A 23536-nucleotide genomic window follows, 5' to 3' on the forward strand; every position below is an offset into this window, starting at 1 on the left:
TTGGATGATCAGCCATGATCTCATTGAATGGTGGAGCAGGCTTGAAGGGCTGAATGGCCTACTCCTGCTCATATCTTCTATGTTTCTATATTTTCCATGGTGGGACCTACAGTTACCAGTGCGGGCGCCATGGCGTTGCTCATATTTGAGATGGACTCTATTCTCTGCACACTCGCAGTCACCATGGTTGCTAACCTAATCAGAGCCTCCTGCACTTGTTCCTGAAGCTCCAGGATCGCCCCCTTCCTGGATGGCTCCCGAGGCTCAGTGTCTGCATGCAGATGAGCACAGCTAGGAGATTCCTGCGGCCTCCACTGCTGACCCTGTCACCACCATCTGATCTTCCTCAATTTTGACTTGTAACACACCAGTTGACAACACTACTCTATCTTGCATAGGACACACTGAGGTGTGCATCTCTGCGCTGCTGCAGGGTGTCTGTGTGACAGGGTGCGGAGTTGGATGGAGTACAGTGACACAGTGACAGGGTGAAGAGTTGGATGGAGTGCAGTGTCTGTGTGACAGGGTGGGGAGTTGGATGGAGTGCAGTGTCTGTGTGACAGGGTGGGGGGTTGGATGGAGTGCAGTGTCTGTGTGACAGGGTGGGGAGTTGGATGGAGTGTAGTGTCTGTGTGACAGGGTGGGGAGTTGGATGAAGTGCAGTGTCTGTGTGACAGTGTGGGGAGTTGGATGGAGTGCAGTGTCTGTGTGACAGGGTGGGGAGTTGGATGAAGTGCAGTGTCTGTGTGACAGTGTGGGGAGTTGGATGGAGTGCAGTGTCTCGGTGACAGGGTGCGGAGTTGGATGGTGTCGTGTATTGATTGCGAGTTTGACACCAGTCAATACGGTAATGTAATGTGCATTGCATTATGGGAATTAACCAGGAAAACGGCAGTCGGCCATTTTACGCAATAAAGTGAACATCGCAGTTATAAGCCTGTCTGCCTGACTCTGATTTAAGTTGACGTATCTACATGCTTGATTGAACGCATTAAAGCGTAGATACAACATTGACGACGAGGATAACGAAAGGAATCATTTTAGTTAGGTAGTTGCCCAAGTTTTAGTTAGCTAGAATGGAGAAGACCGGCATTCAAAATTTTGCATGCTTCGCCGAGCCAGCCACGTTGGGTCCAAGATGGTCGAGGTGGTTAACGTCTTTTGAGCTTTATGCCGACGGCAAAGGACTCATTATCGACGATACCTCTACAGGTGCCACAAAGCAGAGGAGAAGAGCTCTACTTCTACACCTAGCAGGACCAGATGTCCAGGATATCTTTTTGACTCTACCGGACACAGGAGAGCCAGCAGACTACACGGCGGCGGTTAGCGCTTTGAATCACTACTTTGTGCCCCAGGTCAACGCAGCATCTGCTAGACAGACTTTTCATAAGTTGTCCCAGAAGACAGGTGAGACTTTGCAACAATTTGCTACTCGCTTGCGGCAGGCTGCTAAAGACTGTGCTTTTGGGGGGGCTGCGGATAATCAAATAAGAGACGCTATCCTGAGTAGGTGCACGTCAGCCTATGTGCGGAGGAAATTGCTAGAGGAAGGGCAAGGTCTAACGCTCACCCGCATGTTACAATTGGCCTCACAATGTGAAAACGTCGAGGGCAGATGTCAGCCATGTCATGTACAGAGAAGGCGGAGACAGATACTGTTCGTCGTGTTACACAGAAAAGAGGGTATTATGCGAAAAGCTCGACGGGGAAACCAAAGGGAAATGGCGATAGGAACGAAAGGAAATGTTACAGATGTGGACACACAGACCACATGGGCAGAGATCCGAAATGCCCAGCAAGCGGACAGACGTGTCATAAATGGAAGGGAAAGGATCATTTGTCCAAAGTATACCGCACAAAGGGTACAAAGAAACACAGTGTGAACAATGTAGGGGAACAAAATGACTTTGCATTTGGTGTTACTGGAAATAACGGGACAGAGAGACTTACCTTTTGTGTGGGGGGAGTAAACCTGAGAATGTTAATTGATTCGGGTGCAACTAGTAATGTGATAGATGAGAATACATGGGAAGGATTAAAGTCAGAACACATTAAGTGTCAGTCACATGGCCCTAAGACAGAGAGAAAGTTATTCTCTTATGCTTCTAGCCGACCACTGTCAGTTATAGGTGTATTCACATGTGGGATTACAATAGGTAAGAGAACTGAGCAGGCGGAGTTCTTTGTGGTTAAAGGCCATGGAGAGCCGTTGCTAGGAAGGGAGACAGCCATGAAACTGAGCATTTTAAAAATAGGCGCAGATGTCTCAGCTGTGGTAGATGTAAGACTGCTACTAGAACAGCGGTATCCAAAGGTGTTCCAGGGAGTAGGAAGGCTGAACACAAAACAGATCAGTTTGTATATCGACCCACAAGTGAAGCCTGTGGCCCAGCCACTCAGGCGTATACCATTCAACTTAAGGGGGGCAGTAGAGGCCAAAATAAAATAATTGAGGGACATGGACATTATCGAACCTGTAACTGGTCCCACCCCATGGGTAAATCCTGTTGTTATTGTACCAAAAGCGGATAAGGATGTAAGGTTATGCCTAGACATGAGACGAGCAAACCAGACAATAGTGAGGGAATGATATCCAATCCCCACCGTTGATGAGATACTCCAAGGTATGAACGGCTCGACGGTGTTTAGTAAGCTAGACCTGAAATGGGGTTATCACCAGCTAGAACTGACCCCTGAGTCACGAGAAATCACAACGTTTGCAGTACATAACGGAGTATACAGGTACAAGAGACTGATATTCGGTGTATCCTCAGCTAGTGAGCAATATCAGCACGAGATAGCTAATGCCTTAGCTGGAATAGAGGGTGTTGAAAACATCTCAGATGACATTATCGTGCATGGACACGACCAGGAAACGCACGACAGACGCCTGCACGCTGTCATGATCAGACTAATGGAAAGTGGACTGACACTAAACTCAAAGAAGTGCCAATTCAACATGGACCGATTGATTTTCATGGGAATCCTGTTGTCTGAAAAGGGCATCGGACCAACAGCAGAGAGAGTGCGAGCGGTGGCAGAAGCTCGGGAACCAGAGAATGCTACAGAGGTGAGGAGTTTCTTGGGACTCGTTGGGTACAGTAGCAGATTCATCCCACAGTTTGCAACGCTATCAGAGCCACTGCAACGCCTGACGAGAAAAGACACACCATTTAAATTTGGATCGCAACAGAGACAGTCATTCAGTGTACTCAAGGAAGAGTTGGCCAGAGCCGGCACTTCAGCATATTTTGATAAGGACGCACCAACCAAGGTGATAGCAGATGCCAGTCCTGTAGGTTTAGGCGCAGTACTAGTTCAGGACCAACAGGGACAAGAGGTGCCAATATGCTATGTAAGTCGTAGTTTAACAATGTGAGAGGAAATACTCTCAAACAGAGAGAGAGGCCTTAGGTCTTGTATGGGCTTGTGAGAGGCTGCATCCATATGTGTATGGATGAAAATTTAACTTGATAACTGACCATAAGCCATTACAAGTGATATACGGCCCACACTCTAAACCCTGTACCTGTATAGAGAGATGGGTACTTCGATTACAGCCGTACAATTTTAAGGTGATACACATTCCAGGCAAGCAAAACATTGCAGACCCACTGTCACGATTGCTGGGGGAGACAGCAAAACAGGAGAGACATTCTCATGGCTCAGATGAATACGTGAGATTTGTAGCTGTGAGTGCGACACCAAAAGCACTCACTACTAGAGAGGTGGAGGAAGCCTCTGCTACCGACCCAAAGATGATTGAGGTACGGAAGGCAATCACAAACGGACATTTTGAGAACTGTAAAGCTTATGCAGCAATTGCAAATGAGCTGTGCGTAGTGGGGTATCTAGTTCTTCAGGGAACACGCATCGTGCTACCCACAGTGTTACACGCACGAGCCCTGGTGTTAGCACATGAAGGACACTTGGGAATAGTTGGAACAAAGCAACATCTCAGAACCAAGGTTTGGTGGCCTGGCATGGACAAGGCAGCTGAAAAACACTCTAAAGCGTGCCACGGCTGTCAGATAGTAGCCAGACCCGACCCACCTGAACCGTTGAGACCAACACCATTACCGGAGGGCCCCTGGCAGGATGTAGCTATAGACTTACTGGGACCCTTGCCATCCAACCACTCCATTCTTGTGGTAGTTGATTATTATAGTCGCTGCTATGACTACGACATCATGACCTCCACAACAACAGAGAAGGTTATTGATAGTTTAGAATCAATCTTCAGCCGTCATGGTTTGCCAATCACCTGCAAATCTGATAATGGTCCCCAATTCAGATCTGAATTATTCAAAGAATACTGTGAAAACAACGGGATCAAACACCTGAAAACGACAGCAAAATGGGCTCAGGCTAACGGAGAAGTCGAGCGCCAGAATGCATCGCTGATGAAGAGAATCAGAATTGCTCAGTCAGAAGGACTAGATTGGAAACGTGAACTTAGAAAATATGTGACTGTGTACAGGAGCATTGACCATGCCCGGCAGAGCTGCTCTTTAAACGGAAAATGAGAGGAAAGCTGCCAGACATCACAGAGTCGCGCGCAGACATGGAAGTACGTGACCGGGACGCAGAACAAAAAGGCAAGTCCAAACTGCACGCAGATGAACAGCGGAGAACACAATACTCAGAGGTGGAAGTTGGCGACACGGTGCTGGTACGGCAGGACAAAGTGGACAAGTTCACCACTCCTTTTAATGCCACACCCCACAAAGTTTTGAGTAAAACAGGGAGTCACGTAGTAGTAGAATCTCCAGACGGAGCACGCTACTTGAGAAACACTACGTTTGTGAAGAAATGCAGAACCAATGGACCAAAGGAGACACTCCATGAGCAGGAGGAAACACAAGGGACTGAGGACAGTATAGTAGACCCTGACACACATACCACTGTGACACAGGCAATACCCACTGACACCAACATGTCAGACATACCCAATACAGCCAGACCTCAAAGGGTTAAAAGAAAACCCCAAAGACTGTCTGATTATGTCACAACATAAACTGTGCGAGAACTGCATGGGTGATGTTAAATGTTTAAACCTGGGAATTATTTAGTTGTGTGGTAAGACACAAGTTTGTAAAAAGTTTATAAACCAAATAAGTTATGCAGTGTTATTGTAAGCAACTGTTTGTAAACTGCAAGTTTGTTTCCAAGGAAAAGGGGGATGTCTTGCATTGATTGCGAATTTGACACCAGTCAAAACGGTAATCTAATGTGCATTGCATTATGGGAATTACCCAGGAAAACGGCAGTCGGCCATTTTACGCAATAAAGTGAACATCGCAGTTATAAGCCTGTCTGCCTGACTCTGATTTAATTCGACATATCTACATGCTTGATTGAACGCATTAAAGCATAGATACAACAGATGGCGTGCAGTGTCTGTGTGACAGGGTGGGGAGTTGGATGGAATGCAGTGTCTGTGTGACAGGGTGGGGAGTTGGATGGAATGCAGTGTCTGTGTGACAGGGTGGGGAGTTGGATGGAATGCAGTGTCTGTGTGACAGGGTGGGGAGTTGGATGGAATGCAGTGTCTGTGTGACAGGGTGGGGAGTTGGATGGAATGCAGTGTCTGTGTGACAGGGTGGGGAGTTGGATGGAATGCAGTGTCTGTGTGACAGGGTGGGGAGTTGGATGGAATGCAGTGTCTGTGTGACAGGGTGGGGAGTTGGATGGAGTGCAGTGTCTGTGTGACAGGGTGGGGAGTTGGATGGAGTGCAGTGTCTGTGTGACAGGGTGGGGAGTTGGATGGAATGCAGTGTCTGTGTGACAGGGTGGGGAGTTGGATGGAGTGCAGTGTCTGTGTGACAGGATGGGGAGTTGGATGGAGTGCAGTGTCTGTGTGACAGGGTGGGGAGTTGGATGGAGTGCAGTGTCTGTGTGACAGGATGGGGAGTTGGATGGAGTGCAGTGTCTGTGTGACAGGGTGGGGAGTTGGTTGGAGTGCAGTGTCTGTGTGACAGGGTGGGGCGTTGGTTGGAGTGCAGTGACTCATAAGAACATAAGAAGTAGGAGCAGGAGTAGGCCATACGGCCCCTCGGGCCTGCTCCGCCATTCAATAGGATCATGGCTGATCCGAATCTAGACTCACGTCCACTTCCCTGCCCTTTCCCCGTAACCCCTAATTCTCTTATCTGCTAGGAAACTGTCTATCTCCGTTTTAAATTTATTTAATGTTGCAGCTTCCACAGCTCTCTGGGGTAGCAAATTCCATAGATTTACTACCCTCTGAGTGAAGAAGTTTCTCCTCATCTCAGTTTTGAAAGGGCAGCCCCTTATTCTAAGATTATGCCCCCTAGTTCTAGTCTCACCCATCAGCGGAAACATCCTCCCCGCATCCACCCGATCAAGCCCCCTCACAATCTTATATGTTTCGATAAGATCGCCTCTCATTCTTCTGAACTCCAATGAGTAGAGGCCCAACCTACTCAACCTTTCCTCATACGTCAACCCCCTCATCTCCGGAATCAACCAAGTGAACCTTCTCTGAACCGCCTCGAGAGCAAGTATATCTTTTCTTAAATATGGGAACCAAAACTGCACGCAGTATTCCAGGTGTGGCCTCACCAATACCCTGTATAACTGCAGCAAGACTTCCCTGTTTTTATACTCCATCCCCCTTGCAATAAAAGCCAAGATTCCATTGGCCTTCCTGATCACCTGCTGCACCTGCATACTAACTTTTTGTGTTTCATGCACCAGGACCCCCAGATCCCTTTGTACTGTAGCACTTTGCAGTTTCTCTCCATTTAGATAATAACTTGCTCTTTGATTTTTTCTGCCAAAGTGCATAACCTCACACTTTCCAATATTATATTCCATCTGCCAAATCTCTGCCCACTCACTTAGCCTGTCTATGTCCTTTTGCAGGTTTTCTGTGTCCTCCTCACTCACTGCTTTCCCTCCCATCTTTGTATCGTCGGCAAACTTGGATATGTTGCACTCGGTCCCTTCCTCCAAATCGTTAATATAGATTGTAAAGAATTGGGGTCCCAGCACTGACCCCTGCGGAACACCACTAGTTACTGATTGCCAGCCCGAGAACGAACCATTTATCCCAACTCTTTGTTTTCTGTTAGATAGCCAATCTTCCACCCATGCCAGTATATTACCCCCAATCCCGTGATTTTTTTATCTTGATCAGTAATCAGTAATCTTTTGTGCAGTGTCTGTGTTACAGGGTGCGGAGTTGGATGGAGTGCAGTGTCTGTGTGACAGGGTGGGGAGTTGGATGGAGTGCAGTGTCTGTGTGACAGGGTGGGGAGTTGGATGGAGTGCAGTGTCTGTGTGACAGGGTGGGGAGTTGGATGGAGTGCAGTCTCTCAGTGACAAGGTGGGGAGTTCGATGGAGTGCAGTCTCTCAGTGACAAGGTGGGGAGTTCGATGGAGTGCAGTGTCTGTGTGACAGGGTGGGGGATTGAATGGAGTGCAGTGTCTCAGTGAACTGTGTCTGGAAGTAGTTTTCCTTTGCTATGATTAAAAATCGGATAATGAAATGTAAATGTGCTTAAACGTAACCAAAATACATAATTTTTAAGGCAAAAATTCAAAATCTTTTGCTGCGGGGGCTGGGGAGGGGGATCATGTCCCTGGACCCACCTAGAAATGCACCACTAATTTTATGACTTCAAAATTTGGATTGTTCCTTCAGGCTTCATGTAGGGTTTTTTTTACTATTTCTCCAATATAAATGAACGAATATCCTGGAAACCTGCCACTTATTATGTTACAATGCCCATGTTATCACATGTCAAGGCTGTTCTTGAGTTGTCAGCTATTTTTAGAACTGGCATTTGTGCTCCCATTTATTCCAGTGTCCTGACAGTTTTGTATACAGGTGCAATTCAATGGCTATAATACAAAATGGCTGTGTTGCCACAGTACTGCCCCCCCGATTATCAAAATCCATGACAAGGCCTTGGACAACGTGGACCACTTCCCATACCTTGGGAGCCTACTGTTAACAAGGGCAGACGTCAACGACGAAGTCCAACACCGCCTTCAGTGTGCCAGTGCAGCCTTCGGTCACCTGAGGAAGAGAGTTTTTGAAGACCAGAACCTCAAACCCAGCACTAAGCTTATGGTCTACAGAGCAGCAGTGATACCCGCCCTACTGTATGCCTCAGAGATATGGACTATGTACAGCAGGAACCTCAAAGCACTGGAGAGGTACCACCAACGCTGCCTCCGCAAGATCCTGCAAAACCATTGGCAGGATAGGCGCACCAATGTCAGTGTTCTTGCTCAGGCCAACATCCCCAGCATCGAAACTTTGACCACGCTTGATCAGCGCCGATGGTTGGGTCACATTGTCCGGATGCCCGATACAAGACTCCCAAAACAAGTGCTCTACTCGGAGCTCCGGCACTGCAAGAGAGCCCCAGGTGGGCAGAGGAAACGCTTCAAAGACACCCTCAAAGCCTCCTTGAAAAAGTGTAACATCCCCACCGACACCTGGGAACCCCTGGCCCAAGACCGCACAAAGTGAGGGAGAAGCATCTGGGAAGGCGGCGAACACCTCGAGTCTCTTCGCCGGGAGCAAGCGGAAGCCAAGCGCAGGCAGTGCAAGGAGCGCACGTCAACCCAAGCACCCCACCCACCTGCCCCTTCAACCACCGTCTGCCCCACCTGTGAGCGAGACTGTAGGTCCTGCATTGGACTCATCAGTCATCTGCAGACTCGTTTTTAATGTGGAAGCAAGTCATCCTCGGTTCTGAGGGACTGCCTAAGAAGAAGAAGAGAAGAAAAAGAAGATAATACAAAATGGCTGTATTGATTTGCCGTAATACAAATTACGCAGGTGAGCACTAAAAAGATGTTATTTCCCATCGACTTGTATTAGCTGTTGGTTGGAGTGCTTTAGACAGATGGGGGGAAAAATTCAGTTGGTAGCGTCACCCGTTAATGCCTTAAGAGGGTGCTAAGTGAGGCGCAAACCAACTAGCGCCCGGGCGTGGCGATATCTGCGCCTCTCGCGAAATTGACCGGACATTTTGCGGCGGCGCTAAACAATACCGCCCAATCTCCTGCACACGCAGATCTTGACATCATTCGAGAGTGCAACGCCCTTGGGGCACACTGGACCGGAAACTCAGTGGCGAACCCCCCCTCCTTTCCGCCTGGCGCTTCCAACGACAGGTTGACTGGAACGCTTCCCAGTCGCTGTGGGGCTGGGGGGGGCGCTATTTAAAGGGGGCCTCTTCCTGGCTTTTGTGTGGTAGCCATTTTTGCAGCACTCGTTCTGAGAGAGAGAGAGAGAGATTTGGAGAGAGACAAAGAGAGAAAGAGACTTCTGCATTGAGTCAACGCTCTCTGAGGTAGTTTTGGCTTCTGACCATAACTTTGCAGGTACTTTGCTTTTTGACCTTCATAACTCTGACTGCCCAGATACTATGGGGGCTGCAATGAATGGGAATGTCGCCCTTCTCCATCACATTCGGAGGGCACAGAGATGCAGAGAGAGAGTGGCAATCATGGCCAGACGGAGGAGGGCCAACAGGCCTCGGTACAGGAGACCTTACCCTCCCAGGGTTTTTTGCCAACAGTTCTCCTACATTAATATGTCTGAGGAGCAGTGTTTGCGAAGGCTGCGATTCAGCAAGGAGGTGGTCACTGAGCTCTGCCACCTGCTTCAGCCAGATCTGCAGCCTCAACTGAGGAGCGGGACGTCTCTGTCAGTGGCAGTGAAGATAACAGTGGCTCTCAACTTTCATGCCATCGGCTCATTTCAATCAGCTACTGGGGACATCGCCAATATCTCCCAGTTCGCGGTGCATTGCTGCATCTGTCAGGTAACAAATGCCCTCTTTAAAAGGAGATGAGAGTACATCTCTTTCCCCATGACCCCAGACAAGCAGCAAGAACGCGCAACGGGCTTTGCGATGATAGCGGGCTTCCCCATAGTGCAGGGCACCATTGACTGCACGCATGTGGCTTTGCGGGCACCGCAAGTGAATGCCGAGGATTTCCGCAACTGAAAGGGCTTCCATTCCTTAAACGTCCAGTTGGTCTGTGACCACAGACAGCTGATACTCGCTGTCAATGACCACTTTCCAGGCAGCAGCCACGATACCTTCATCCTGCGCCAGACCTCTGTAACAGACCTTTTCCAGGCACCGCATCACCCAGGAGGTTGGCTTCTCGGGGACAAGGGATATCCTCTGTGCACCTGGCTGATGACACCGCTCTGTTTGCCCAGCAGCCCTGCTGAGCTACGATACAATGAGAGCCATCAAGCTACCAGGAACATCGTTGAGCACACAATCGGCGTGCTCAAGCAATGGGTCCGCTGTCTGGACCATTCTGGAGGAGCCCTGCAGTACTCACCTGAGCGAGTCTCCCACTTCGTCGTTGTGTGCTGCATGCTGCATAACCTTGCAATCCTCAGGACCCAGCCAATGCCACCAGACATTGGAGCACCAGCAGAGGAGGAGGAGGAGGAGGAGGAGGAAGATGAGGAGGATGATCATCAGCAGCACCAAGGCGGGAGGGAGGCACAAAGTGGAAGGGCCATCCATCAAAGGCTCATAGCAAGTCGCTTCTAGGCCCCCTCTGAGGGAATGGCTTCTGCCATTCAAACAACCTGAATGAAACCATCCCGCAACCCCTAAGCCGGTCAAGGCAACAATGAGTGCAAAGACCAAACAGGCACTTCTTTATTTCACAAATTCTGTGTGTCTCATTTCCGCATGACAAAGTAATAGAAAGAAACACAAAAAAAAGCAGTCATTCACATAACTGGCTCTCACAACCTGGAGACAATGTCCAAAATAGTAACAAAAATTTGACCACGACACTCGGCCTTCAATAAAACAATGAAAAATATTTTGCCACACCTCCTACTTTTTGCCCTTCAAGGGTGATCTGCTTCCCTTGCGAAATTCCCCCCTTCCCACCCTGCAGCTCCTCCATAATGGGACCCCCGTGGCTGGAGCAAGGCTGGCGGAAGGCTGCTGAGTGTCAGAAACTGAGACTGCAGATGCCCTTGAGGGACAACCTGGACCAGCTCTGGGCCTGGAGGGCCCGGCTGCTGACTGCACCAACTCTGCATGGGCGGCAGCAGTCTGTCCTATAGGTGGTGGCAACTGCAGTGGAGAAGTGCCAGTGGTGGCAGCAGGAATGCTGTCATCTTGAGAGAGGACAGCAACTCCCTGCTCGACCGACACACTGGCACTCCCACGGGGTAGCACTTCAGCATCCGGAGAAATCTGATGGAGCACAGATTGCTGGCCTGCTGCGGCGTGGAGAGCCCCGGGGAAACCTGCCCGATCCAGCGAGGGTGGCAGCAGTCAGTGCTCGCATGGCCTCAATCTGCGTCTGCATGAGACCAGCCACTGACTGCATTGCAGCACTTAGCATTTGCGTGGCAGCCGCCTGTGCTACAGCATAGTGCTCCACACTCCTTGCCAGTGATTCAATGGATCCGGGCACCCTTGCCACTGCAGCCATGAGCTCAGTGTGCCTTTGCTCCGCCTGGGCGCTCATTTCAGCGAGGACCCGCTCCTCGTCTGCGTCCAGTGCAGCAGGACTCGAGGGCCTAGAAATTCAGTTGGTTGCGCCAGCAGTTAGCGCCTTAAGAGAAGTGAATTTCGGGCGCTATGCGTGTAGCGCCCGGGCGCAGCGCAGTTTGCGCCTCGCCCCAAATTAAGTTGACCCTTAGCGCCGGCGCAAAGTTTAGCGCCCGCCCAGCTGCGCGCGCAGAAAATGACGTCACATCCTCGTGCAATGCCCTTTGCGCGCCCCGATTCCAAACTTCAGTCGGACCGCCCCATTGTGCGGCTGGCGGCCAGAGCGTTTGTAAAATGGAACGCAACACAGCCGACGCGGGCCCCGGGGAGTGCAAATTAAAGGGCACGTACCCTGCAGTATAAAGGGCAGCCATTTTGCAGCAAACACTCTTGTGCAACGGATTTCTGGACACACAACAAGGAGGAGAGCTAACTGGTTTCATGCAGCAATAGCTCAGGTATTTTTGGACTCGGGCCAAAGCGCTGCAAGTGCCCTGTTGGAAAATTGACTGTTTGCCAGCATTTGATGGGGGTTGCATGGGGTGCCAACGCGGAGTTTCAGCGCCATGTGCGTAGGGCTCGCAGACGCGGGGTCAGAGGGGCAGCCCTGGCTAGAGGCAGAGGGGGCAACAGGCGTCGGCAACATAGGCCTCACCCAGTCAGGGTATACCGCCAGCAGCGCTCCTACCTCACCATGAGTGGCGCGCGATGTGTAAGAAGGCTGAGATTCCGAAAGGAGGTGGTTGCAGAGATCTGCCACCTGCTTCGCAGAGATCTGCGTCCAAAGCTCAGGTGCAGGACGTCTCTATCGGTGGAAGTGAAGGTGACGGTGGCATTGAACTTCTATGCCACCGGCTCCTTCCAATCCGCTGTTGGGGACATAGCTAACATATCCCAGTTCGGCGTGCATCGCTGCATCCGCCAGGTGACCGATGCCCTTTTCAGAAGGAGACGCCAATTCATCTCCTTCCCCATGGCCCTGGAGAGCCAGCATCAGCGTGCAGTGGGATTTGCAAGACTCGCGGCCTTCCCCTTGGTGCAGGGCGCCATTGACTGTACGCATGTGGCTTTGCGGGCACCTCTGGAGCATGGCGGGCAGTATCGCAACCGGAAGGGCTACCATTCTCTCAATGTGCAGCTGGTGTGTGACCACAAGCAGCGCATCCTGGCTGTCAATGCCTGCTTTCCAGGCAGCTGCCACGATGCCTTTATCCTGCGGCAGAGTACTGTGCATGACATGTTCGAGGCACAGCCTCCCCCAAGAGGATGGCTACTCTGGGACAAAGGCTATCCTTTGTGTACCTGGCTCATGACCCCGCTCCGCGCGCCCAGGACCGCTGCTGAAGAGGCATACAACGAGAGCCATCAAAGGAGCAGAAACATCATCGAGCAAACTATTGGGGTCCTCAAGCAGCGGTTCCGCTGCCTTGATCGTTCCGGCGGATCTCTGCAGTATTCGCCGCACCGGGTCTCCCAATTTGTCGTAGTTTGCTGCATGCTACACAACCTGGCTCTCCGTAGGATTCAGGCACTGCCACCTGACGTTGGACCACCACCTCAGGAGGAGGAGCAGGAGGAGGAGGAGGAGTACGTTCCCAGGAGGGAGCGACAAGGTCCAAGGGCCGTCCGCCGCCAGCTTATTGAACGTAACTTCTAAGCCCCCTGTCAGGGAATGCCTTGTGGCCATGAAGCAAGATGAATGCAGCCGCTCCGCAAGCCCTCAGCCGGCGAAGGCAACAAAGACTAACAAGAACAACCATGGACACTGTCTGAATAAAGATAAATTTATATTTGACAAAAATGAAACCCCTTCCCACATGAATCCCAAAAACAATCAACGGCCCCCACAAAAAGTGCAACAAACGACTCACTCCCACAACCTGGGGAGGAGTAACTCCACATTTGAACAAACCAGGCCTCAACCTCGGCCTTAACGCAAAAAACATACCCAGAAACAAAACAACCATGGGCAAAATAAAGATGTCCACCGCCATATAAAATGAAAGCTGGCCACACCCTCTACTTAGTGGCCCGCAAGGGCGAGACCTTGTCCAGCCTTTTGGCGCCCCTGCCCGGCCTGCTGCTCCTCCGCAAGCTCTGCCCAGTGGCTGCTGCGAGGCTGGGGGAAGGCGCCTGAGGGTCAGATGTCCTTCCGCCAGATGGCCTTGGGGATCGGCCTACACGGGCTTTGGGCCTCGAGGGGCCGGCTGTTGATTGGCGCACATGTGCATGCCCACCATCAGCTCCAGCCGCTTGCCATTGACGCTCCACTGGGGGAGTGGCGGCGACGGATGGCACAATGTGGGCAAGCTGGCGTATTGGAGGCGCTGGCTGGTGATGTCGCATGCTGGCACTCGCCTGGGCACGCACTGCACGATCCGCACCAATCAGCCGAAGGGCGGATCGCTGTGCTGCTGCAGCGCGGCGGGTGTCCTGGCGATGCCTGGCTGAGGCAGCGCGTGTGGCAGCAGTGAGTGCCCCTGTTGCCCTGGTCTGCGCCCGCATCACATCCGCCACTGACTTGACGGCATCAGCCAGCGACTCCATCGCCGGAGGCATCCGTTCCACTACCTCCATCATCATCCGGCCACTCTCGGCATTTGATGCCCCAAACTCCCGCACACTGGTCGCCAGCGACTCGATGGCCTCAGGCATCCGTCCCACCACCTGCATGAGCTCTGTGTGGTGGCGGTCCGAATCCTCAGCCATTTTGTCCAGCTGGCGCGCCTCCTCCGAGGTGAAGGTGGCCGGACTGGAGGCGGGACTCTCCCGCTGGGGAGCAGGGGTCCGAGCTAGGCGACCCTTGGCACGTTGCTGGCGCCGAATGTCCGCAGCAACTGCACTCCCCTCCGATCCTTCCCCCCTCTGGGGGGAAGGCCGCGGCCCACCCGCAGCCCTCCTGGGTGGCTGGACGCCACTGGTCCCAGCAGCTGCACTCCCCTCCGAAAGTTGCTCCAGGCTCTTGTCCAGGGAAGACGTGTCCAACACTTCGCCCTCTGCTGCGGGACCTGAGTCCTCCCCTGATGGTCCGGGTTGCTCTTCCTCCTCCTCCTCCTCCTCCTCCTCCTGTTCGGAGGGGCTGTCACTGGCAGCTTCAGGGAGCTCTTCGTCACCAGCTGAAAGCAGGAAGGCACAAGAGTAGCTTCAGAGTGAGGAGAGGGTGTCAGCGAGGGAGTCATGACTGGTGGCATTCAGCGCATTGGTGGCACAGTGGCAAAGGAGGTAGCTCGGATGCGCAAGTGCGATGAGAGAGGGCCAAAAGGCGAGGTCCTTACCATTGCCGGGCAGCGGAGGGTCGGCTTCTCCGCACGCTCTGGGCACAATCACGCGGCCTCCCATGAGGCCACTCACGCGCTCCTCCAGGGGAGTGAGCTTCTGGAACTTGGCGCGGCCTCCCCCGGTGATGTCGCGGCGCTTGCGATTATTCGCAAGTTTAGCCTGCAAGAGAAAGGACGGGCTCTAAGTATGGTGTGTAGCCGTGACGTAGTGTGCACTGCCTCCCATGGTGGAATAGCTTGGCCAGAGTGTAGCCCTGATCTAGTGTGCACTGCCTCTCATGGTGGAATAGCTTGGCCAGTGTGTAAAGTGCAGAATGTGCAATTGATGCTCATGACTGTCCCAAAGCTGCTGGCTGAGGGCTGCCCATTAGGCCTTTCAGGTCCCTTTGCCCATCATGTCAGGTGTACATGCAAGAATGAGGAGGAGAGTGGAAAGGGTACTCACCCTGATGATCCTGGTCAGGTCATTGTATTTCTTCCGACATTGCACCTTGTCCCTGGGGGCATCGCCGTAGGACGACACCCTGGTGGCGATCTCCCTCCAGGCTTTGGTGTAGACGCGGTGGGTGGGATTCCTGCCAGTGTCTGGGAACAAGATCCTGCGCCTCTTCTCCAATGCTGTCAGCATGATATCCAGATCACGCTCTGAGAAGCGCAGGGCACGCTCACGGGCCTTCTCATGCGTTGCCATGGCTCCTTGGGCTCAGCAGCAGTGTTGAGGCCTAGTTTGAAAGCTGCAGTGTGCAGGGCGTGGCAGCAGACCAAATCGTCCCTTCCCCCTTTAAGAGCTGGCCGGCGCCACGGGGTCTGCTGTCAATCAAAAAATGACCGCACCCGCGCTGCGCCCCGCCTCGGCGCTATCCCTCTGCACCGCCGGCTTAGCGCCTAAAGATAGTCATGTAACGCCTCTTTTAGCGCTCCAGCAACCTCTTAGGGCGAAGCAACTGAATTTCGGCGAAGGGGGCGCAACTTTGGGGCGGGTGCTAAAGTCGGGCGGGCGCTAACGTTAGCGCCCCAAAACTGGCAAAACTGAATTTCTAGGCCGAGGCCATACTCTCCCTCCGGGGAGAAGGCCCCCGAGCTTCTCTACCCCCCTCGCATTCGTGCAGCCTGCTGGGTCCTGGAGCTTCACCCTCATCAGACCATTCCCCCCTGCTCCCCTCCAAGGAAGGCATGTCCCCAGTATGGGCATGGGCTGCCTCGGTAGAGGGTGGCGCTGATGGTCCAGCTTCCTCTTCCTCCTCGCCTTCAGCTTCACTCTCACTGGCAGCTTGAGGGCCCGTCTCCTCACCTGCTGAATCACCATCTGAAAGCAGGGAGGTACAAGAGTGGCTTTAGCGTGAGGACAGGGTGGCAGCAAGGGAGGCATGAGTGCAGCGATTTAGTACTTTGGATTGAAAGTGTCAAAGGCTGCTGTTGTGAGGAACAAGTGGAAGGAGAGAGGACAAAAAGGTGATGACCTTACCATTGCTGTCCAGAACAGGGTCGGTGTCTCCAGTGGCGACGGGACTGATCACCCGGCTTGCCACAATCCTGTGGATGCGCTCCTCAAGATCGCTGAGGGTTTGAAGGTGAGGCTGCCCTCCACCAGTCCATTGCTGCTGTCTCCTATTATGAGACAGCTTGGCCTGCAAGAAAAAGGATGGCGTCTGAGTAAATATGCAGCCATGATCTTGCCTGAAATGCCTCCCATGGTTGAATAGCCCTTACTGTATGCAAAGTGTGGAATGTGCGTGTGTGTTTGATGAAAGGGCCATAGGTGTTGGATGAGTGTTGGGCATTGGGGCTTTCAAGACCCTCTGGCCATAAAGTGAGGTTGAGATGGAGGGATGAAGAGGTTTTGAAAAAAAGGCACTCACCCTGATGACCTGAGTGAGGTCGTTGAACTTTTTCCTACATTGCACATGGGTCCTAGGCACCATGCTGCTGAGGACACTCTCTGAGCCACCTCCCTCCACACTCTTCTGTACTCGCGTGGCAAAGGCCTCCTGACACTCTCTGGGTACAGAATAGATCTTCTGCGCTCCACCCCGTGAACCAGAGCCTCCAAAGCCCGCTCGCAGAAGTGCTGTGCTCGCTCCCTGGCCCTTTCCATAGTGTCTGGCTGCTAGATTTAGCCACAGGTCTGCCCAGGCCAAGATTCAAGGCTCCAGTGAGCAGGGTGTGGCTGCAGAGCAAGATCGACCCTCCCCTTTAAGAACTGACCGGCGCCAGTGTGTCTGTGTTCAGTCGCTAACTGACAGCACCTGCGCTGCGCCTCGCTCCTCAGCCTTAGCGCCTTAAGAGAGGTGTGTAGCACCTGATTTAGCGCTCCAATCACCTCCAGGGGCGATAAAAGCCAAGTTTGCTGTCGGAGGCGATAATTAGCGCCAGGCGCTAAACTTTGCGCACTGCCAGTAATGGCGCCCCATATGGGGCGATACCGAATTTTTCCCCCATGGCATTTTATAAAAGTGATTCTAAGTATATACATGTCAGCCAGCAAAATCTGACCAGCAGCTTCAGCAATGCCGGCACAGCTCCAGTAATTGTAACCGCACAAAAACAGCACTGAATATGTGTCTTATAGCACTGGAAGATGATGCGTTGTATTGAAAGTGAAATGGGGCATGAGCAGGTCACAATTTAAGCTGCAGGTATACCCAACATTTAATTATTTATTAAAGGGAAACAATCCTAAAGTACACAAAAGTGCAGTATGCCGCAGTGGTGAATTTAGAAATGACTGAAGTGGGATGTCATATGAGTGTTGAAGACATGGGATTTATTTTCTAGGGTATCTGGAGTACACCTTCCTCCCAGAAGATTTTAATTCATGCCATTTTATTTTGTGCATTTATCTTCATTTGGGAGCCTACTGTAATCCTGTCTTTCAGACCAAAAATAGTTTCCTGAAAGGGTCAGAGATATTTTAAATATGAAATGAAAACTAGTTGTACATAATTCAATACATTACAGGGTAAAGTTAAAATAAATGGGTTAATGCCCTCCCATTAAAATAACAGAGAGAAAAATCAAAGAAATATGATATCATCATTATTGCCAACAGTAATTTCTAATCTATGTTGCTCTTTTAAACCTGTCAAAAAGGTTTATTTTCTTCTCCTAAAAATAAATATAATTATACACAACAATCATTAAAAAAGTAGGGTGTACAAAAACGTGATCTCCAGCAACAGGTGTGGGAAGCTGAATTTTGTGTTTTCAGATGCACCTGACTGTTTGCCTCCAGTCTGAAGAGGGAAATCTATTATACTGTTACAATTATTATTAACATTTCTCATATTTCCCTGTGGATGTTAACTGCTCCAATGGTGTGGGCTCTTTTCCTGGTTACTCAGTGATAAAAAAGGGGCCTTAACAATGTGAGTGTAAACTGATAACAGCTAAATTACAGAACATAACCATGCACTTTGTCTCACACACAAAGAAGCCAATGTTCTGCATCACACATCACTGCAATACGTTGGAATGAAATCCTAAATATGGAATCTCAGAGTAATTTGTTTCAGTTAATTAAAACTCATCATTGCTTCTAATCAAATCTTCAGGCATATAACTGACAGTGCATTTCCAGCAGGCCGCTCATTTACATATGCTCCAGAAACTCTCCAAAGTCATACCTGGTACAAAGGAAGATGGTTGTGGTTGTTGGAGGCCAATCATCTCAGCCCCAGGACATGGCTGCAGGAGTTCCTCAGGGCAGCATCCTCAGCCCAACTATCTTCAGCTGCTTCATCAAAGACCTCCTTCAGAAGGTCAGATGTGTGTCTGTTTGCTGATGATTGCAGTATTTAGCTCCATTCACAATTCCTCAGATAATGCAGCAGTCCATGCTCACATACAGTAAGAGCTGGGCAACATTCAGGCTTAGGCTGATAAGTAATATTTGTGCCACGCAATGACCATCTCCAATAAGAGAGAGTCTACCCACCTCCCCCTGACATTCAATGGCATTACCATTGCCACGACTCCCACGATCAACATCTTAGGGGGTCACTATTGGCCAGAAACTAAACTAGACCAGCCACATAAATGCTGTGGCAACTAGAGCAGGTCAGAGGCAGGGCAATCTGCATCAAATGGCTCACCTCCTGCCTCCCCAAAGCCTCTCCACCATTTACAAGGCACAAGTCAGGAGAGGAATGGAATTGGATGGGTGCAGCTGCAACAACACTCAAGAAGCTTGACACCATCCAGGACAAAGCAGTCCATTTGATTGGCTCCTCATCCACTAGTCCAACCCCTCCACCACTGGCATACCCTCCAAGTTCCCCTTCAAGTCTCACACCATACTGACTTGGACGTATATTACTGTTCCTTCATCATTCCTGGGTTAAAATCCTGGAACCAGGTGTTAACACGGACTGCAGCGGTTCAAGAAGGCAGCTCACCACCATCTTCTCAAGGGCAACTAGGGATAGGCAATAAATGCTGGCCTTGCCAGCAACGTCCACATCCCATAAGCGAATTAAAAAAAAACTCCATACCAAACAGCATTGTGGGAGCACCTTCACCACACAAACTGCAGCATTTCAAGAAGGTGGCCCACCACCACTTTCTCAAGGGCAACTAGTGATGGGCGATACCGGCCTTGTCCACATCCTGAAAATTAATTTAAAAAATGCATACTCATTATCTCCGAATTTCAATTACAACCAATCTTGAAGAAAATAAAATTCATATAAGGCAACAGCTGGACATGCCTCACAAAGTTCTTCTGCAGAGAATTATGGGGTAAAAATTCAGTTGGTTTGCACCTCCTGTTAGCGCCTTAAGAGGGCACTAATGGGGCGCAAAGCAACTAGCGCCCGTGCACGGCGATGTTTGCGCCGCTCACGAAATTAACTAGACATTTTGCGGCAGCGCTAAACACTACCGCCACGATCTGCGCTAGCAGATCGTGACATCAGTCGAGTGTGCAACGCCTCGGTAGCGCCCCCCTGCCTTACCGCCTGCCGCTAGCAACGACAGGTTGAGGGGAGCGTTTTGCACTCAGGAAGGGACTGGGGGAGCGCTATTTAAAGGCTACCACTTCCTGCCTTTTTTTGTTGGTGACATTTTTGCACCATGCATTCTGAGAGAGAGAGAGAGAGAGAGACTTCTGGAGAGATTCAACGCTGTGTGAAGGAGTTTTGGGTACTGAGCAGCACTTTGCAGGTTCATTTTAATTTGCCCTTCCTTGTATCAATTTAGAAGAGACTGTGGGGGCTGCACTCTGAGCTCTTTCCCTGGGCCTCTCCATTGTTCTTTCCAGCAGATTTGATGTAAAGGTCTCTCCAGGCCGAGATTCAAGGCTGCAATGAGCAGGATGTGGATGGAGAGCATGAATCACAGAAACCCCACAGTGCAGATAGAGGCCATTTCGGCCCATCGAGCCTGCACCGACACATATCCCACCCGATCCCCGTAACCCCTACACCAACACATATCCCACCCTATCCCCGTAACCTCACGTATTTAATCCCCCTAACACTAAGGGTCAATTTATCATAGCCAATCAACCTAACCCGCACATCTTTGGACTGTGGGAGGAAACCGGAGCACCCGGAGGAAACCCACGCAAACACAGGGAGAATGTGCAAACTCCACACAGACAGTCACCCGAGGCCGGATTCGAACCCGGGTCCCTGGTGCTGTGAGGCAACAGTGCTAACCACTATGCCACAGTGCTGAGCATGACATCACATGAGCTTCGCCAACGCTCTGAGGTAGCACCTCGCTCCTCGGCCTTTGCACCTTAAGACAGGTGTGTAGCACCTGATTTAGCGCTCCAATCACCTCCAGGGACGACAAAAGCCAAGTTTGCAGTCGGAGGCGATAATTAGCACCAGGTAATCTTTCTAACTGCCATTTATCACACCTCGGCAGAGAGATAATCACAGCAATCAAAGGTGTGAATGGTGTCCAAACAGGTCAGTCAGGAAAACATTACATCAAAGAACAATGAGGTGGGGTCATTTTACCCCTTGTGACCCCACCTCATTGTTCTTTGATGTAATGTTTTCCTGACTGACCTGTTTGGACACCATTCACACCTTTGATTGCTGTGATTATCTCTCTGCCGAGGTGTGATAAATGGCAGTTAGAAAGATTACCTGTAATCATCCGGCATTATTCTCTGACTATATAATCTGTGTCTATAGGCATCTCTCCACTTCACCTGACGAAGGAGCAGTGCTCCGAAAGCTTGTGATTTCAAATAAAACTGTTGGACTATAACCTGGTGTAGTGTGACTTCTTATAATTTTTAGAAACTACATTTTAGTAGTTTGGTATATTAACTATATTGGGAACAAATATTAGAACAAAACACTTGTAACTGAGACTCAGAAACCATCAGTTCTGTTTAATACATTTCTACATCAAGTTTGTGTACATTCAACAGGAGAGAAAAAATGGTCATGTAGTTTTCATTTCCACCTCCCAACTGACCTGATTAGTTGTGACAAGCCTGCAGTTGTGCCTTCAACCGACCTGATTGGTTCATAGCGATAACTTCTAATCTCAGGGGAGAAAATAGACTTTTCTCGTGAAATGCTGACAAGTTGACACATGGTTTGAAAAGTTAACTGTCAACTTAAAAAACTAATGGTTGCCATGTGTGTAAGTAGAAAAAAATGGAAATAAAAATCAGGAGAGATGTAAAACGGGCTGGCTATCACCCATTTTACACTATCGCATCAAAGTCAAGATCTACCCCAATGTCAACTCAATGGGGATAATTTTCAATTTGGGCACTTTGTTTTGCATACAAACTCTTGCTTAGGATTCAAACCTTTGGTGTTAAAATCCATAATATTCTAGACCTTACTTATGCTAGTCAATGGGTGGAGGAATTCTCCACAAACATTCAAGACTCTGCCAAGCCACTTGCCAGGAAATTAGCTGCTCAAAAATTAACTGTCAATGCATCAGTGAAGGGCATCTTTTATATTAAGGGTTGAAGTCATCACATTACAGGAATCTCCAGAGCATTCAAGATTGTTTTTCTATTTTGTATCAGAGTGATTCCCTCAGGAATGGCAAAAGCTCAATTTAATAGAAGTCTAGAATCTAGCATGCTTTGTCATTTTGATTTTAATTTCTCCATAATAATTTTACATGTGGTATAGTAGCAACAAACATAGAAATATGTCGCACAAAACAGCTCTTGTGCACTAATTAGCACCTCAGCCTGTGGTTGCTGTGTTCACGCAGTGTGCAGAAGACCTTTATTGCATTGCATATTCTAGGATAACACTGAAATACTAATGTGTGGAAAGCTAAAACCAGTTTTCTACTCTTCACTCTAAAGGTAATTTGTCATTGTGAGGAAGCAGTTAGCTCCACGATGAATGATGATGACGTAACATGAACTGAATGTACTTGCAGGGTTTTCCTAGCAGCACACTTTATTGAGTCTTTTCTACATTTCCTTTGTCCCATAAACTAGCATTAATTTGAATTGGACTCACAAACAGTATGCGATTTGGAAGGCATTAAAATGCTGTAGAATACCTGACAGGAACAGAAGGCAGTTCTGCATGTATTGCCAAGCTCACAGAGATTCATTTCTTTAAATAGCTATAGAAAAATATTCATGATAAATATTATATGAACATCTGTGATGGTTATTAAACATGAAATGTTGACATACAGGTCTCATTTAATAATATTTTTAAAGCAAGAATAAAGATATGTAATGTTTAAGCTTGGATCTTACTAAAAAGTATATAAAATATCTTGTAGAATAACGTATAAATCATGATGAATGTTTACTATGTTTTGTAGAAAGAATACAATGCAATTAGAACAATTTTAAAATTCAACTGGGATTTATTTTCTTTTAATGTTTTTCCACAGTTATGAGAGTAAAGTATTATATCTGGAAATTTTAAACCACCATGATTACACAAACTGAAGACAACAGGAATTTTTCTTTAATATTTTTGAAACAGCACGTTCTGTTTTATATAAAATGGTATATTGCTGTTGTAACAATTAATCCCACATCGAAGCAAGCTATGATATTTTCCTTTATACCTTGGAACACCTTCCTCAGGAATGGTTTGGTTGGACGGGTGCAATACATAATAGAGATAAACCTTTCTTCTCTGGCTTGCTACATTTTCACCATCTATCCAGCGGAATCATTTCAATATGCATAATTATCTTTAAAAATATGCTCAAACATCCATCAAACCATACTCTACTTAACACAACCTGCAATTTTTTGACTTGAAACTCCAATAACCCCTAAGAAGTGGTATTCTTTATACAGAATTTGTATTAATGATCTCATATTTATATTGGTCATGGAGCAGAAGTATATGAAAAAATGTGCTTTGCATAACAAAATCTTAAATATAGATTTGCAAACACAAAGTTCAAACAGTTCAATTTTAAAATATACATAATTTTTGTTTACAGAGAGGATTTAAATGCAATGAAATGCCAAACAATGGGAATATGCCTCCCTCTCTGATTTCTGGGGATAGGTGAAAAGATATTTTGCAAAAATTAGGAATTCCAGGATTTTCATTAGTGTTTTCAGGATTTCATTCCACAATTCCATCTGTTAATAATTAAGGCAATTGGTCTACGCTGACTGACTAAATCAATTTTTTTTTATTATACTGGATACCAGGATCTTAATTGGTGTTTTGGGAATCAAATTCCACAATCACATCCATTTTTATGTGAAACCATAAATCATCGCGGAAAGGCTACTTATTATTATGTAATGAA

At 49.1% G+C, this 23536-nt stretch overlaps 1 protein-coding gene across 1 annotated transcript in view; it reads left to right on the forward strand.

Annotated features, from left to right (window-relative positions):
- Positions 1-21813, forward strand: part of LOC147120460 (voltage-gated inwardly rectifying potassium channel KCNH7-like) — a 91063-nt gene extending 69250 nt beyond the window's left edge. Inside the window, 2 exon segments of the mRNA XM_085986427.1 lie at positions 21576-21623; positions 21626-21813. Coding sequence (XP_085842553.1) covers positions 21576-21623; positions 21626-21753 — 176 coding nt within the window. The 3' untranslated portion in view covers positions 21754-21813.
- Positions 21814-23536: the final 1723 nt, after the last annotated feature.

This window comes from Somniosus microcephalus, chromosome 4 (assembly GCF_052327205.1).
Source record: "Somniosus microcephalus isolate GS21.2 chromosome 4, FLI_Smic_1.0, whole genome shotgun sequence".
NCBI lineage: Eukaryota > Metazoa > Chordata > Chondrichthyes > Squaliformes > Somniosidae > Somniosus > Somniosus microcephalus.